Source organism: Argiope bruennichi, chromosome 2 (assembly GCF_947563725.1).
Source record: "Argiope bruennichi chromosome 2, qqArgBrue1.1, whole genome shotgun sequence".
NCBI lineage: Eukaryota > Metazoa > Arthropoda > Arachnida > Araneae > Araneidae > Argiope > Argiope bruennichi.
Genome location: NC_079152.1, coordinates 96795054 through 96810820, shown reverse-complemented (window position 1 = coordinate 96810820; position 15767 = coordinate 96795054). Strand labels below are relative to the sequence as shown.

Here is a 15767-nt window from a genome sequence, read left to right as displayed (position 1 = left end):
CTCTATTGTGGTTTGCTCACTGCATAATTATATTAGCTAATTTGATTTGCAAAGCTGAAGCTATGTTGTGTTATGATATGCTTCAAATTTTGCTAACAAATAATGAAGCATGGAAAGAATTTCAATTAAAATTCTTTGAGAATTAAATAATTAATATATATATATATATATATATATATATATATATATATATATATATATATATATATATATATATAATAAAGAACTGTGTTTCCATAGATCTATCAAAAAAGAATGCCAAATGGTTGCATACCATTTTTAAGTTTTATCCAAGTAATTAATATTTGATCACTATAGGTTAAAGCAAACGTTGCATCAGGGTTGTCAAATGATTGCTGGCAATTCAAATTAAATGAACTATGAAACACAGCTATTTGAACCACTGAATTTTTCTTTTTCTCCCTCTCTCTTTTTTTCATTGGAAATCATCATTTCATTCAATCATTTTCATTTGAGTATGATTTTTTTTTCTAATGTACCTTTATTATTATATATATTAGTTCCGTGTCTCTCTCATTCTTTCTAAAAATGTGTTTAATGTTTTTGATTTTATGATTTATTTTGATATTTAAATCACTATAAAATGGGTTAATTTATTTATGAAATGTTTATCACCTTTTTAGCTAAAATTTTGAAATGTATGTATATGTATATGTTTATATATTTTACAGGCAAGCAGAGCATTTGATTCATGTTAATGAGTTCCCATTTAATGAAAGACCCTTTTCTACTGAGACTGGTAAATTTATTTGAATCTTAAAATTTATTAATTTTTAACCACCTTATTTATTACTATGTTAATGAGTTATCAAATTTAAATTTTAATGGAGTCAAATTTTTAATGTAGTTTTAAATTTTTACGTTATTAGATCATGTAATGATTTAAAATGACTATTAATTGAATTTTAATATTTTTAAAAATCAGCAATTCAAAGTTTGTAATTGTTATAAAAATTGAAAATTTCCTATGTAATTACTTTTAATGTAAATTTTTTCTTCCTATTCTTAATATATTAGTGACTGATTTGTTTGAACATTTTTAGTTGTCAGCAATAGCTTTAATTATATTGTAACAAAAACTGCAATAAATAAATAAGAAATATATAAAAGCTTTTTTATATTTCTATAAAAATAATATGTATAAATGATACAAACTTTGATTATTCACACAATAAAGCAGTGTAGAAATATATTATGCATGGTATTTTAATTATGTATAATTGTTTATTGTATAATTATATGAATTATTTAAAAAAAAACAATCATAGTGATTGCATGTTATCCAATTTTATACGAAACATTCTCATTCTAAGTTGAAATAAATGTATGTATATATTTTCTAATGAACATTATTTATTGTTTTGTATAGGAGTTTTTATGGTGTATTTTAAAAATGGAAAATTCAAAAAGTTCCAATTTTAATTTATGTTTCTAGTTATTTCATAATTTGTAGATCTTTTTTTCATTCATTAATTAAAAATATGAAGCTTGGTTATAATTTACAATTTTTTTTACCATGGCATTGCTATTGCAATAATGAGAAATTATCTAAAATTTAAAGTTTTAATATCATACTCTATTTAATTGTTTAAAAATTAATGAAATTAAACATTTTGATCACGGTGTCTTTTGTATATGTTATCTTATTTGTTATAGTATATTTATTTTATTTAAGCTTAAATATTTTTTTTAATATTTCTGATTTGGTTGGTTGGTTGTTTTCTTTCAAATTTTTTAACATTCCAAAATAATTATCTGAAAGACCAGTTCTCCACTTTTTTATTCCCATTTTTCTGTGCTTACATAGTTATTTTAAGAGATTGTGTTGGCCAAATATACCAAATAAAAATGTCTTCTGTGACAAATTTGATGTTTAAAAAAATAAGCAGTTATAATTTTTTTGCTGTTCATTTTAGCATCAATACTTTTTCCTTTGAAGAGTTTTCTGTGATATTTTATTTACCCAGAATATCAGATGCATGTAGCCTTTTAATTACTGAAAATAAATTAATAAGACTTAAAATTTTAATCTCTGTTGTTATCGTTATTATGATTTAACTATGTTAAAAGATTAACATTATTTTCTTAATTAAGATATATAGTTGAAAGTGAAAAGAAAAAAATCTGATAAATTTATATAAATGAACATAAAAAGAAAATTGAATATAGTGATAATTTGTTGAAATGTCTTTTTGACAGATTCTTAAAACTATACATTGGATTTTTTTTTTTTTATCCTTTTGCTTTTATAAGGATATTCTAATACTAAATTTTTTGTAAAAATTGGCACCTTAAAACAATAATTTGATTAATGAAAAAAAAAAATTGTAATAAATTCTTCGAACTAATTATCAACTTTTTTAGGGTATTGTAAAAGTAGAATTTTTTTTTTATTTTTTCTTGAAATGACAAAATATTTGATTTTTTTTTTATAGTTCAGTTTTTAATGCTTAATTTGTCAAATGAATTTCTATTTTGAAAAGACTGGACCATGGTTTCATTTAAAATAGAATTTTGCTTTATTGAGTTTGATCTAATGAACATTATAAAAAGATTATTTTGAGAAAGATATTCAAAGATAGGATTTATTGTTTTATTTATTTATTTATTATAATTATTATTTTTTGTTCATTTTTTTTTTTTTTAATTTCTAAGTATTTTTAAGTATATTTTCCGTATGCTTTACAGAATTTGTTTCCTTTTGTTCTTTTCAATTACTTTACTTTTACCATTTTGATTTTCCTTGAAAAATAGACCTGCTACCATTTGTCAAGGCACCCCGGAAAGGCTCATGTGATGTTAGGTCCTTCAGTGGTGAAAGTACGTACAATCTTTACAGATGTACATATGTACGTGCACAATTTACATCTATTTGGTAGTACGTACACAAAATCTATTTACATTTTGCATTATTTTTGCTGTGCAGTTTTGCATTTTTAATTAATAATTTTTGAAAATAAGACTTCTTTTCTCCCTTTTAATAGAAAATTTTTTGCATCATAATTTTAAATTTTAGAGCCTTTTTGAAAGATAAATTTATACAAGAAAAAGATATTATTAGAATTCCAATAGATTTTAAACTTTATTAATTAAAATGTCCTCAGAAGTAAAGATATTAGAGTATTTTTTAAAAAAAAATACAGTTTTTGTTATGATTTTGAAGAAATACATCATCTACTCCTCCTAGCATTTAAAAATAAAAAATTAAAAAGAAAAATTCGTTTTGGCTATTTTTTTTTCTGCCATTCTTTTTTGTAAAATGAAACTTTATAAAAAAAGAATTCTTTATGCTGATTTTTATTTTGAATTATTTTATTAGTTTACTTCATTATTATTTTTTTTTTATCTTGCTTACTTTTAAATAAATTAGATGAATGTTTTCAAATATTAAGCACTATACCTTCACTTTTTTATCAGCTTATTTTGCAGTTAAATGCAGACTGCTATTGCTTGTTTTATCATATCATTATTAGATTATCATTTTATGTATACAGTATTTTGGCATTTTATTTTTCTGAGATGAAAAAAAAAGGAAGATGGATTTTTTTTTATTGTTAAATACAACTTATAATAAATAGTAATGAAGTGTAATATTAATCCCTAATTGCCTTTAAACAACATAATCAGTTTTGTCTTCTAAAATATTACAAATACGATATTGAAGCTCTAATGCCTGTTATCATTAATAGAATACATTCTGGAAATGTTATTAAATCAATTTACATGGCAGTATGATTGAAAAATAAATAAATGTTTTTCCTTTACAAATGTTTTTTTTTTTTGTATTTTTGGGATTATATTAATTTATAAAATATACGAGATTATATTTTATTCTGTTATGTTGAGTTTAAAGTTCTTATTTGTAAAATAAAGAATTTAAAACACAATATTTATCACAGTTCACTTCCCCCCCCCTCCAGTTCTGCCATCTAATGCCCAGTGTTGCTGACTTTGTTACAACAAAATGCTATTTCTTTACTCTAGACTATATTTAAAACAAAATATGATTTTTTAAAGGATTTTTCCGGTGATTTATTCAAGAAATTAAAGTCGGAAAATATTTTAAAATTATTTCTAAAAAATCGGGTGTTGAAGAGTTAAATAAAAAAGATTTTGTTAATTATAAAAAAAAAAATGCTAAATTTATTTTTGTATGCTATCTATGGGTATATGTTTAATCTAGTACTGCTTATTCAATTTGATTACTGAGTAATTGTGAAGTGATTAATTCAAAATTACCATTATCATTCTTATTTATTTTATGTTTTAACACATGCAATTTTTGTTTTATTTTATCGAAATTTGCTCCATTCACTTTTTAATAATTGAATTATTAATTTAATGTATTTTTGCATAATTTAAACATGAATTTCATTAAAGTTAAATTAGATTTTTTTTTAGGAAACTGTCAATAATTGAAAAATATCACTCTTTGTTATTGTTCTGCTTTGATCTCATATTACTTGATGATATATTGATTGATTTAAATTATTTTGTGATGATTTTATATTTTTGGTATGAAAATCATTATATTCGCTCTGTAACATTTTTATTATTTAATAATATTCTTTTTTATACATAATAAATTAAAAAATGTTGAATTATTTTCTCCTTTTTTAATTTTATTTACCTGTCTTTTGTTAATTTGTTTATATATTATAAATTTTCTCTTATAGCTGGTCTCAATCGCCGGCAGTCATTCGCTAAATTTCATCCAATGACTTTAGAACCTCCCATTACCAAGGTACACCATTGTAACAATAATTTATGAGTACAATACGATGTATCATTAGTGTAGTATATAAATACAAAAAAAAAAAAAATTGGTTACAGTTCTGCTTTTTTTTTTTATTAATATTTGGATAAAATTATGAATTAAAATAATGAAAGTTATTATATTAATAGAAGCTAATTAATAATATCCTTTTTGACGAATGAAGTAAAGAAATATTTCAAAAAATTGTCTTCTTTCTATTGCATATTACAGCTGATTCAAAACAGAAATATGAATAAATGTATAGCTTCCACATAGACGGCCATTTATCAAATAGCAACTCAAAAAGGGAAACAACAAGGTGCAATTCAACAGATGTGCAGTTGATAAAAATCAGAAAACAAATAATTACTTTAAAATCAATGCTATCTATTTAAGTTTTAATAATCAGCTAGATTTATGCAAAAAATGTGCATGACTTATATCTTGAAAATGACAAGATAATTTCTCTACTTGGTAAACATTAATCTTTCTATTATTATTTTTGTGTTTTCTATAATTATTCTTTAAAAAGACAATTTTTTATTTTCTTTTTATCAACTGTAGTTTATTATTTTTAATTAATTTTTATTATTCTTTCTCTAAAATGCTCAACACAAGTACATGATGAAAGTGAAAAATTTTATATAAAATGGAGCAATAAATAACTGCATAATTTTTATTTATTCCAATGAACTAATTGGTGTATTTGAAGAGCTTACATTCACTAAAATCAATGCTTCAGAAATATCTATGCTTAAATTTTTTATACAAATAATTACTTTATATAATTTTGTTAAATATAAATTATTTTGTTTTCAATTTCAGGTTATCAATATGATCCTGGCGACTCAAGAGCATAGTCCATTGTTTGTTGTCCAAGCATTAGATCGTGTTTTGGATATTTTAAGGAGTACAGATATTTATTCTCCACAGTTTACAGGCTTGAGGCAAAATCAAGCTGATGATCAAGTTGCTTCAGATCTTTTCAGTGGATTAATATCAGTAAGTATTGACAATTTGTCCAATCAGCTCGAGTTTTGTTAATCTGTTCAATCTTTTCCTTATATTAATTTACACCATTTTTTAAAGCTATGTATAATTTTAATAAGATTTAATTTTACAGTATTTTACAGAAGTTGAGAATACTTTTATGGAGTTTTTATATCATATTTAAATTCTAATTATTATTTTTGTTATGCTTTAAATTTATGTGCTGCCTGATATTTTATGTAGCTGATTATTTTTTTATAAATGTATACTGAACATCTTATATTTCTGTTTTATTTGTTGTGTTTATTATTTTGAAATTATAAAATTTATTGCAATTTAAAGGTATTTATTATAATTTTTTATAGGAAAAATTATCTTATCTTAATACTGATTCTGCAGTATATGTTCTCATATTTGTGTTGTTCATGCTGTATCTGTGCTGTGAACTATTATGCATTTTATAAATTTTTCTTAGAAATAATCATTAAAGAAAGATTTTTTGTCGTGTTTATTCAAACTTATCTGATTATTGATTGAATCATATTTTCTTCATTCTGTAAATTAAAATTTGATTTTGTTTGTTACAAGTAATTTTTTTAATCTGATAAAATTTTTTATTAACATTAAAAGATTAAAAAATTGTTGCTTATTAACGGTTGTGGGTTTGCTGCTCTTATGTAGCTTTGTCATTTAAATTGCTCATTTATTATATTTTTCATTGACTTTTCTATGCATGTTTTTTTTTTTTTCCCTAACAGTATTATCTAATAATTTATATTTTTAAATTCAGAATAGTAAACAAGTTATAAGAAGATTTTCCCATGAAGCATTCAAAGGTAAAAGACATTTAATATATTGTTTTTGGTGTTATGGTAATTTAAATTTTTAAAAACTGTGTTAATATAATTGAAACAGCTACAAAATGTGTTTTAGGAGTTCCTAGTTGTGGAACAAGTAATACTCAAACTACTCCTCCTCCACTTACTCCATCAACAGTGCCAACTCTTGCAAATGCTCCGCCGAGAGTGAAGGAACTTTTAGAAATTGTACATGAATGGCATTATGATGTTTTTGAGATAGAAAGAGTTACTGAGAAAAGGTAATTCTCTTACAATTTGAATTATATTCGTGTATAATCCTAATTTATTTAGTTTTCATATAACATATGCAAGTATTGCTTTAATACATATAAAATTATGTTTTTCAGACCTCTTTTATGGGTTGGAATGGCAGTATTTGCCAGTTTTAATTCCTGCAATATTTTAAGCTGTGATGAGAGTGTTCTCCGTAATTGGCTCACTTTAATGGAATCCAATTATCATCCAAATCCATATCACAATTCTACACATGCAGCTGATGTTTTACAAGCTACGGCATATTTTCTGAAGAAACCTAGATTAAAAGTATGTTTTGTTCAATATAATTAGTTTTTAGAAAGATTTTTATTGCATGTTTAGTTATAAATCATTAAAATTGATTATGAGTTTTAAAATGAGTTTATTTACAGAATTATTATGCATCTTCATCACTAAACACATTAAAATATCTGCTACTGTATTATTTATATTTTGAAAATAAGATATTGTTGCAATATATTTGGTATCTAGTTTATATAATCATTATAAGAATAACTATATATTGACGTATAGTTGTAGAAAAATGGAAGAAAACTTTGTCAGCTGCAGACATCTGTGTTAATATCAAGATTTGTGTTATTATTCTAAAATGAATAGATTTTTGAGATATAAGCAGCCAAATAATAAAATGCATTCATTTGCAATCATATCTTGGGGGGAGAGGATTTCCAATTTTTCAAAGATTAAAGATAAGTATAGTGTATCATTTATCTATTATTATAGTTCTGAAGATACCTTCAATTATCAATTTTTCTTATATATATAGATACAATAAATTATCATATTAAATTTTTTTATCTATTTTGGAACATTTTATGAAGATTTCAGTTTAAACCACTTGTCCCTAATTTGTAAATAAATTCAATAAAACATATAGTAACTTTAGAACTCAATTTATTCATATTATTCTATATAGTACTAATTGCTTCAGGCAACCAGTTGCTTTGCTTTACTTTCTTTCTTTCGCCACAGAATATCCCCGAACTTGGAATCTCTAGGATTCCTTGTCAGTTGAAAAGATATGTGTGGGAGTATTTATTAAGAAAGAAAAAATTTTTTAGTTTACATATACAATACATAGAAAAATTAACTATATAGAGTATTATAATGATGAAGGAGGTGTTTGGTGGGGACTATGAGTAGATGAAATCTATTGAAGTTAATATATTCTGGAGAAGAGCTTGGTTGAGTGATGAAACGAAAATTTATACTGGGCTTGGGTGTTGAGAAATCAGTTCCTTGTTCTCTTGTAGGAACCGTACAAGATGAAAAAGTTTGGATGAAAAATCGAGTTAGTTTACTGGGAATATTGGTTATATTTGTTTTCAGATAAATCAATTAAATATAACTTCTTTTCCATGATTCTGCCAAATTGTTTTAAATTGAAGCCATGTTATTTAAATTGTTTTGCTTACTCTGCACATTGTATACATGAATCTTTCTCTAATGGAGACAGTCTCATAACATCATGGCATTGTTAAAAGCATAAATATCTAGTTCATCTATCTTCTAAATTTCATGATATTGTAACTTCACTTTCTGTTTAATATTGGCATAGTCTTACTAGTCAAATAAAGAATCTTTAATTTTTCAACAATGGAATATAATTTCATGTTTTGGATTGTTGATGAAACAGTGAAAAGGGTGTAAAGTTTAGGGCAACATTGTAATTGATTGTTAAAAATTAGAGAAAAATATATTTAATCAGTATAATTTAAAAGACAATTTTTTAAATAGTGTAAAATTTATTTTTTTGCAGTTATACTTTTGGAAGTTACTGTGGAAAAATGGCAAAATTCAGTTTTTAATTTATTAAAATCGCTCTAAGATGCACATTTTCACCCTCCAAGATATATATGTGTTCCAAATCTGGTAGTTGTACATCAAACAATCTGGCCTGCATAGTGCCAACACATATGTGCACACAATTTGTTTTTTATTATTAGTATGAATTTAATTATCTAAAAAATGATGATTGTAAATTTATATTATGTTGATCCCCATATTTATTTTTCTTCCTCTTATAATTTTATTATGAAAGATAAAACACTATTTTTTAATGCATATGATGTATATTTATATGCCTTACATTTGTATTTGGGAAAAATACAAATGAAACAACTTTAAAAAAAATACACAGAACATGTCAGTAGATTTAATGCTTATAATTGTTTTACTTTGGCACTATTTTTTTGGAAATTATACACAGCTATTTTACAGTTAATAAATGTACAAACTACTGCAACGGACAAAAGACAGTCTTTGAATGATAGAAAATATATATATATAATGTCAATAGACAATTTTAAATTGATCACCAGAAAATATGCCAGTGATTTAATAAGATATGATTGAATACTTTATTATTTTAGGCTATTTTTGATCCAATTGATGAAATAGTTTCTCTTGTTGCTGCTGTTATTCATGATGTGGATCATCCAGGAAGAAATAGTGCTTTTCTTTGTAATACAGGAAGTGAATTAGCTATTTTATATAATGACTTGTAAGTACTCTAGTCTATTTAATAATTTTTGGGGGGAGTTTTAGTGAATTCTTTCTTAAATATGTGGTAAATGATTAAAAGTTTTCCTTTTGTGCAATAAATGATTAATATTATTAAATTCCAAGTCAATATACGATGCTTTTATCAAACCATATTAAACATAAAAGACGAAAAAAAGTATTTGGATCTCAGTATGAAAGTGTTACTTTTGTTTTTTAGTATACATATAATAAATGATTAATTATAGTGTATTACTGGACCTGTAAATTGGTTTTTTTATAAAAAAAATATTTTTAAATCTCAAATAATATTTTTATGCATGCACATTTCTTTTTGAGAAGATGGCCAAATAGCTTAATAACTAAAATGGTGGTCATCGGTATGGGTATTCAGTTATATTATTTGTATAGGTTTTCATTTTTGAAATGAATGATTATGGAACTTTGCCTATGTATCTTGAAATTAAAAAAATATATATATTGCACACAAATGTTTTCTTTTCCCATTTTAAACTTTTTTTTTTTTTTTGATCAAGCAAAAGAGTTTTAAAATACTTTTTTGTTTTAGGTCTGTTCTTGAAAGCCATCATTCAGCATTGGCCTTCAGGTTAACCATCGGAAATGAAACGGCAAACATTTTCCATAATGTCAATAAAGATTCATATAAAGAAATGAGGCGATCCATCATTGATATGGTTTTAGCAACGGAAATGACAAAACATTTTGAACATCTTTCAAAATTTGTCAATGTTTTTACCAAATCTGTAGAAGCAGAAGAGGATGAATCTGTAAGTGTTTTCACATAGTTCATTTTTTGACTTTTTTAGCTGAAGAAATAACAAAGAACTTTGTACAGTTTTAAAGTTTTCTATTATTGTTGAATCTGTTGTAGTAAAATTTAATAAACTTTAAGTATATAAAAAGAAAACAATTAAAAATCTTTGAAATATGTCCAAAGATTTCGATTTTGTAAATAAGAATCTAGTTATGAGGAAATATTTTAAAAGTTTTAAACTTCACATGTGAGAAAATTATGAGAAATACAAAAATTATTTTTTGTGTTCAAGATCAATTTACATGTGTCAATTTGCTGTGTTATTTATTAATTATGCAAGCATACTTCAAACATTGAGTACAATTTAGTTATAATGACTACCCTCTGTTTCAAGCAAATTAGACCAACTGAAAAGGTTTTTGATTTTTAAAACAGAATTTTCGGAGAGGGGCTTTCATTTCATTACGTCTAAATGTTTTCGAAACAATGTGTTTGTTTACTTGTGCTATTACAATTTTTTCCCCCCATGAGTGACTTTTTAAAAGAAAATCCACCTCTGCCTTACTCATGTTTTGTTACTAAATCATTACAAAATTATTTCGTTTTATGAATAACTGTTTTTTGTGAATCATTTTTTTTTTTTTGATACTATAAAATTTAAAATCTCAAATTTCCCATTATTAATCCATTTATTATATATTTTCGTTATTTATGATACATTTAATTTTTCAATTAATGTTTATGAGCTCTATCCCATAAATGAAAGATTTAACTAATTATTCTCTTGATTTTCTGCTATTTTCTCAGAGCCAAATATCAGTCTACATTTGGAAAACTCGGATGATCAGGATTCAAAAGTTTATGTTTGTGATGAAAAATGGCTTCTTAATTTGATTTAAGTATCAGTGGCTGTTTTGAGATCTCAATAACACTCAAATTGAAATTAATTTTTCTTCAATTAAAAGATGCAAAGTTTTACTGAGAAAAAAGAAATGAAAGTAGAAAGTATGGCCACCACACCCTCTTGGAGGGGTTTGAATGGCCATTCCTAGAGTTTATTTTAATCAGGGCTCAATTATGAAATAGATAATGTAAATAGCTGCAGAAGAGAGAATATTTTATTATTATTTTCAGAATAATTTAATTGTATGCTTTTATTTAATTTACAAATATTGCATACTCAAATTAAAATCAAGTATCATTTAAATTTCAAAACATTATTCTTAGAATTTTTCTTCGTGTCTTTTGCTTGCAAATAAATGTGGAATTTGCAATCTAATTAATTTTTGCAATTGACTTGCAACTTGAGAAACCTGGCAAATTTTATTTGGATTATCTTTGAAAGGTTTTGTGATTCTCCTTCATTTTATTTCAAAAGGCTTTAATAAGTCAAAATAATGCAACCAAACATCTTAAAAGTGATCCACAGTGAAATATGCTGTAATTTCATTTTATATATATATATATATATATATATATATATATATATATATATATATATATATATATATAATATTGGTTAATCTAGTCCTGGGGAAAGGAAAAAGAGTCCTGAAAGTTGCATTGACTAAGGGTCTTTTAAAGCTTTTCTCACTCAGATTTTAGCATAAAAGTTTATGGTCCAAAAATTATATGGGGAAAAACATACATGTATAATATAGAAGTAAGTGAATAAAAGTGGCCACTTCAAGCAGTTTTTCTGTACATTGATCAATCATGTTTAAACCAAGTCTTTCTAGTATAAAAATTTGTATTTGATGACAAGCCATAGTCATTTTTTAATTTATATTAATTAGATTATCATAAAAAATAGCTAAAATTTGTTATTTACATTCAAGATTGATGAATATCAATGTAGTTTTTTTTTTTTTAAATAAAGAATATGATTTTTTTTTGTCTTTATAAATACTGAATACTTTTATTTTAGTTGGAACCAGCATCACCAGATCTATCTGCAATGTCCACCCCTGAAAATATTGTTCTTGTAAAACGCATTCTCATAAAATGTGCTGATGTTTCCAATCCAGCTAGACCACTTAATTCATGCAAAGAATGGGCTAGTCGAATTGCTGAAGAATATATGTCTCAAGTAAGTTTTTAAAAAAATCTTTTATCATTTTTATAATGTTGTTGATATTTATCCTACTGAAATAGTTGATTAGAGGTATGATTTTAGAATAAAGTATTTTTGAAAAAAATTCCACTAGATTTCATATGTGCAGATTTCGATTTATTTTTTGCCTTCTATTTATTCATTGATTAACATAAAATATTAAAATCTTTGATATCAATTTGATTATTAAGAATGGATTAAATTAGATTTATTATTTGTAATAAGAAAATAATAAATACAGATTAATTATGCTAAGTTTTTGAAATTAAGGGAAAAAGAAAAAAGAAGAGCAGCTTGAATATTTTTTGTAATATATATTTATATTTATTATGATATTATTTTTCAAAGAATATTCATATAAAACACAAAGTTTCCTATTGTTATTGTTAGTCCAAAGTTGTAAATTGTAGAATATCATTGAAGAACTTATGAAATATTTGATCTTTCATATTCTATGAATTCCTCTCACACACACAAAATGAATATTTCTTGTAGAATCAAACATATATAAATAAATGTAATACAATGCAAAGTACTTATCTGACTGAATAATTGAAGATAAAAGGCAAACCTGGGCAAAGTCTAGTAAAACTAGACTGATGGATTATTTATTATAATATTAAATGAGAATTATGAATGTGAAGTAAAAATGATTTATTATATATTTTTATGTTACTTCCTCTTCTCTTGCATGTTACTTAATAATTGTTAAAACTGATTATAGTAGATTGTAAATGTAATTGTATACTGGTTGCCTGGAAAAAAAAATTTTGCTCTTGCACTTGGAATTACAGAGTTTCATTGAATAAGAAGGGCAATTATATGAAAGTACTGACTTCTGAGTACTCAGATAATAGAAATAAAATGTTTATATGATCCCCATTGTGTCAATTAGTAGAATGTCCATCTTACACTTGTCTAGTAACAATAAGTTTTGCTTTTTCTCTGCAAAATTTACTAAGATATTACGAGGCAAATGCATTAAATGTAACTGCTCATCCATACTCTTGACTAATGTTTCATTGAATTTTAGAAATATAATTTGGGAATAATATACATGCTATTAGAGATAATTGTAAAACAGCCAAATATAACAATTGAGGCAATTATAAGAATTAATCAAAATAGACATATATTGTTACATTCATCTAATAATACTTACATATACATTATTCATTTCATTACTTGTAACACTGAGACTTCTTGTAAAGATCTGCAAGTGATGTAATGTAAGCGAACAAACATAAGTAACCCTATAAAAAGAAATGCAGAGTCAAGTGATCTAAGAGAAAATATAAGAAGTCCTTATCATCCAATCATCCTAAAACAGAAATGTTTTTGTACTCATTTACTTTTTATTTAATGAAATTTTGGGATTGGAAGTAGATCTCTAGGTGCAATATTTAAAAAAACCATATATTTATTATTTTATGGATACCACATATTTATTATTTTTTGTACAGTCTAAATAATGCATTTGTTTTTGTTTTTTTAAAAAAAACACTATCAGTGATTAAATTGACTTTATCTTAGAAGCAGGTGATTCATTATATATATATATATATATATATATATATATATATATATATATATATATATATATAATACACACACACACACACAGTTAGTTACCTTTGTTCAATCAGCTAGCTTGCTGAGATTAATATTCACTAAATATTTTTAAGCTTCAAATTTTGATAGATAAATAATTCATACCATTTTAAATGTCTTATGCTATTCTGTCCATTTTAGTATACATTTTCCTTACTTTCTGTCGGTTCTATAAAATTCGTAAAAAAACAAAAAAAATTGCTATTTCTATCCTAAAATAATGTAAAATTTAGCATTTTTCTTCATGTTAATTGTACTTTTTTTAATTGAAAAATGCATTTCTTTTATACAGGAAAAAAATACAAACAAAATATAGAAATTAGTATTACTTTTTTTAAATAAATTAAGAATGAAATATTTTCAAATTTCCATGTTCCATCAGAAATTTAATTTCATATTATTTTTTGATATTTTATTGGTCAGCTCAAGTTTCTGCTTATAAGAGACTTATTAATTTTTTTTTAAAGTTAACGAAGCTTACTTCTTCAAGCTATACTTCTTTTGATAAGTAAAAAGATAGCCACTTTCATTACCCATTAATACAATTATAAAAATTGTTTTATTGCTTCTATTTCAACAAATAATTCTGTGTCTTGAAAGGGAACTTGGTTTTTATCTGGGTTAGCTGTATTGAATATAATAAAAAAATTTGATTATTACATAACAAAATTATTAATTGTTGCACTTTATAAAAATATAAAGTATATTGCATATCTTCCTTTTTTTTTTTTCTCTTAATATTTGTAAGTGAGCTTTAAATCTCCCTTAGCTGAATGTTTGCTTTTTCGTGTATATATTATGGACTTTTTTAGACCGATGAAGAAAAAAGCAAAGGACTTCCAATTGTTATGCCAGCATTTGATCGGACAAAATGTAGCATCCCAAAGTCTCAGATGGGCTTTACCGATTACTTTGTGAATGATATGTTTGATGCCTGGGATGGTAAGAATTATTATTTTTTTTTGCAATGTTTTATTATAACTGTTGACTGTGTATTGCCCAATTTTATTAATTTATTATGTAAGTATCTTATATGTTATAGTATTTTGATGTATGGTTATAAATGACTACAAAAATATATTTGAATAATTATTTTGAATCTCAGATATGGTTTCAAATATAATTTTTACAATGTTATTTGATAAATTCTAAGCTTTACAGAATAAGGTTTAACAGTTTTTTTTAAGAAAGAAAAAAAATTATTAATATGATTAAAAACTGCTCAATTAATTGTGATAAATGCTCTTCTTGTATTCATTCATATATCATCTATAACTGTATGTTTTATATGATGAGATTACATTTTTCATTTTTTGACATGTAAAAATTCCAAAATCACAGTCGCTTTACCAATCAACAAGATTCTATTTTTTTATAATATATAATGCATTTTGGCAGATGCATGACCTAAGGAACATGACCTGAACATTTTGAAATTTTTAAACTTAGCTTTATTTCATCCTGGTAGGCATAATTTGTACAAATAAAAAGAGGTAAGAGAGATGCGTGAATCTACATCACAACACTAGAGCCAAAGAGACAGAAATTTTTCTTTCAGTCATTTTAATATGAGACGTTTATAAGGATTTCTTTGCCATGTGTCAACTTAGGAAAGAGAATCTTAGGTGTCATTAAAAGAATGTTATAAGAATTAAGGATTTTTAATTCCTTCTCTTGGAGCTAAAGAAAATGCTAAAGTCAATATTTTTGTAGAGTGCATGTGAAAAATAATTAGATAAAAAGTGGGAATTGAATCAGGAAATAAGAGAATATTTCAAAATTTATTAATATGAGCTAAATCAAGATAAAAATTTAGAAATTAATTAGAATTTAAATTAGATTCTATATACTAACACATTTAAT

The 15767-nt window shown here is 24.3% G+C and overlaps 1 protein-coding gene across 7 annotated transcripts in view; it reads left to right on the top strand.

Annotated features, from left to right (window-relative positions):
• LOC129957213 (high affinity cAMP-specific and IBMX-insensitive 3',5'-cyclic phosphodiesterase 8B-like) overlaps positions 1–15767 on the top strand; it is a 517725-nt gene that overhangs the window by 496407 nt on the left and 5551 nt on the right. For 5 of the 7 annotated variants that reach the window (XM_056069456.1, XM_056069440.1, XM_056069474.1 and 2 more), the window contains 11 exons: positions 693–760; positions 2776–2841; positions 4698–4765; positions 5603–5779; positions 6558–6603; positions 6683–6866; positions 6975–7170; positions 9276–9406; positions 9974–10193; positions 12108–12269; positions 14717–14846. In XM_056069456.1, coding sequence (XP_055925431.1) covers positions 693–760; positions 2776–2841; positions 4698–4765; positions 5603–5779; positions 6558–6603; positions 6683–6866; positions 6975–7170; positions 9276–9406; positions 9974–10193; positions 12108–12269; positions 14717–14846 — 1448 coding nt within the window. The remainder of the gene's footprint in view (positions 1–692; positions 761–2775; positions 2842–4697; positions 4766–5602; positions 5780–6557; positions 6604–6682; positions 6867–6974; positions 7171–9275; positions 9407–9973; positions 10194–12107; positions 12270–14716; positions 14847–15767) is intronic. The other 2 variants (XM_056069448.1, XM_056069465.1) reach the window with 2 other exon arrangements.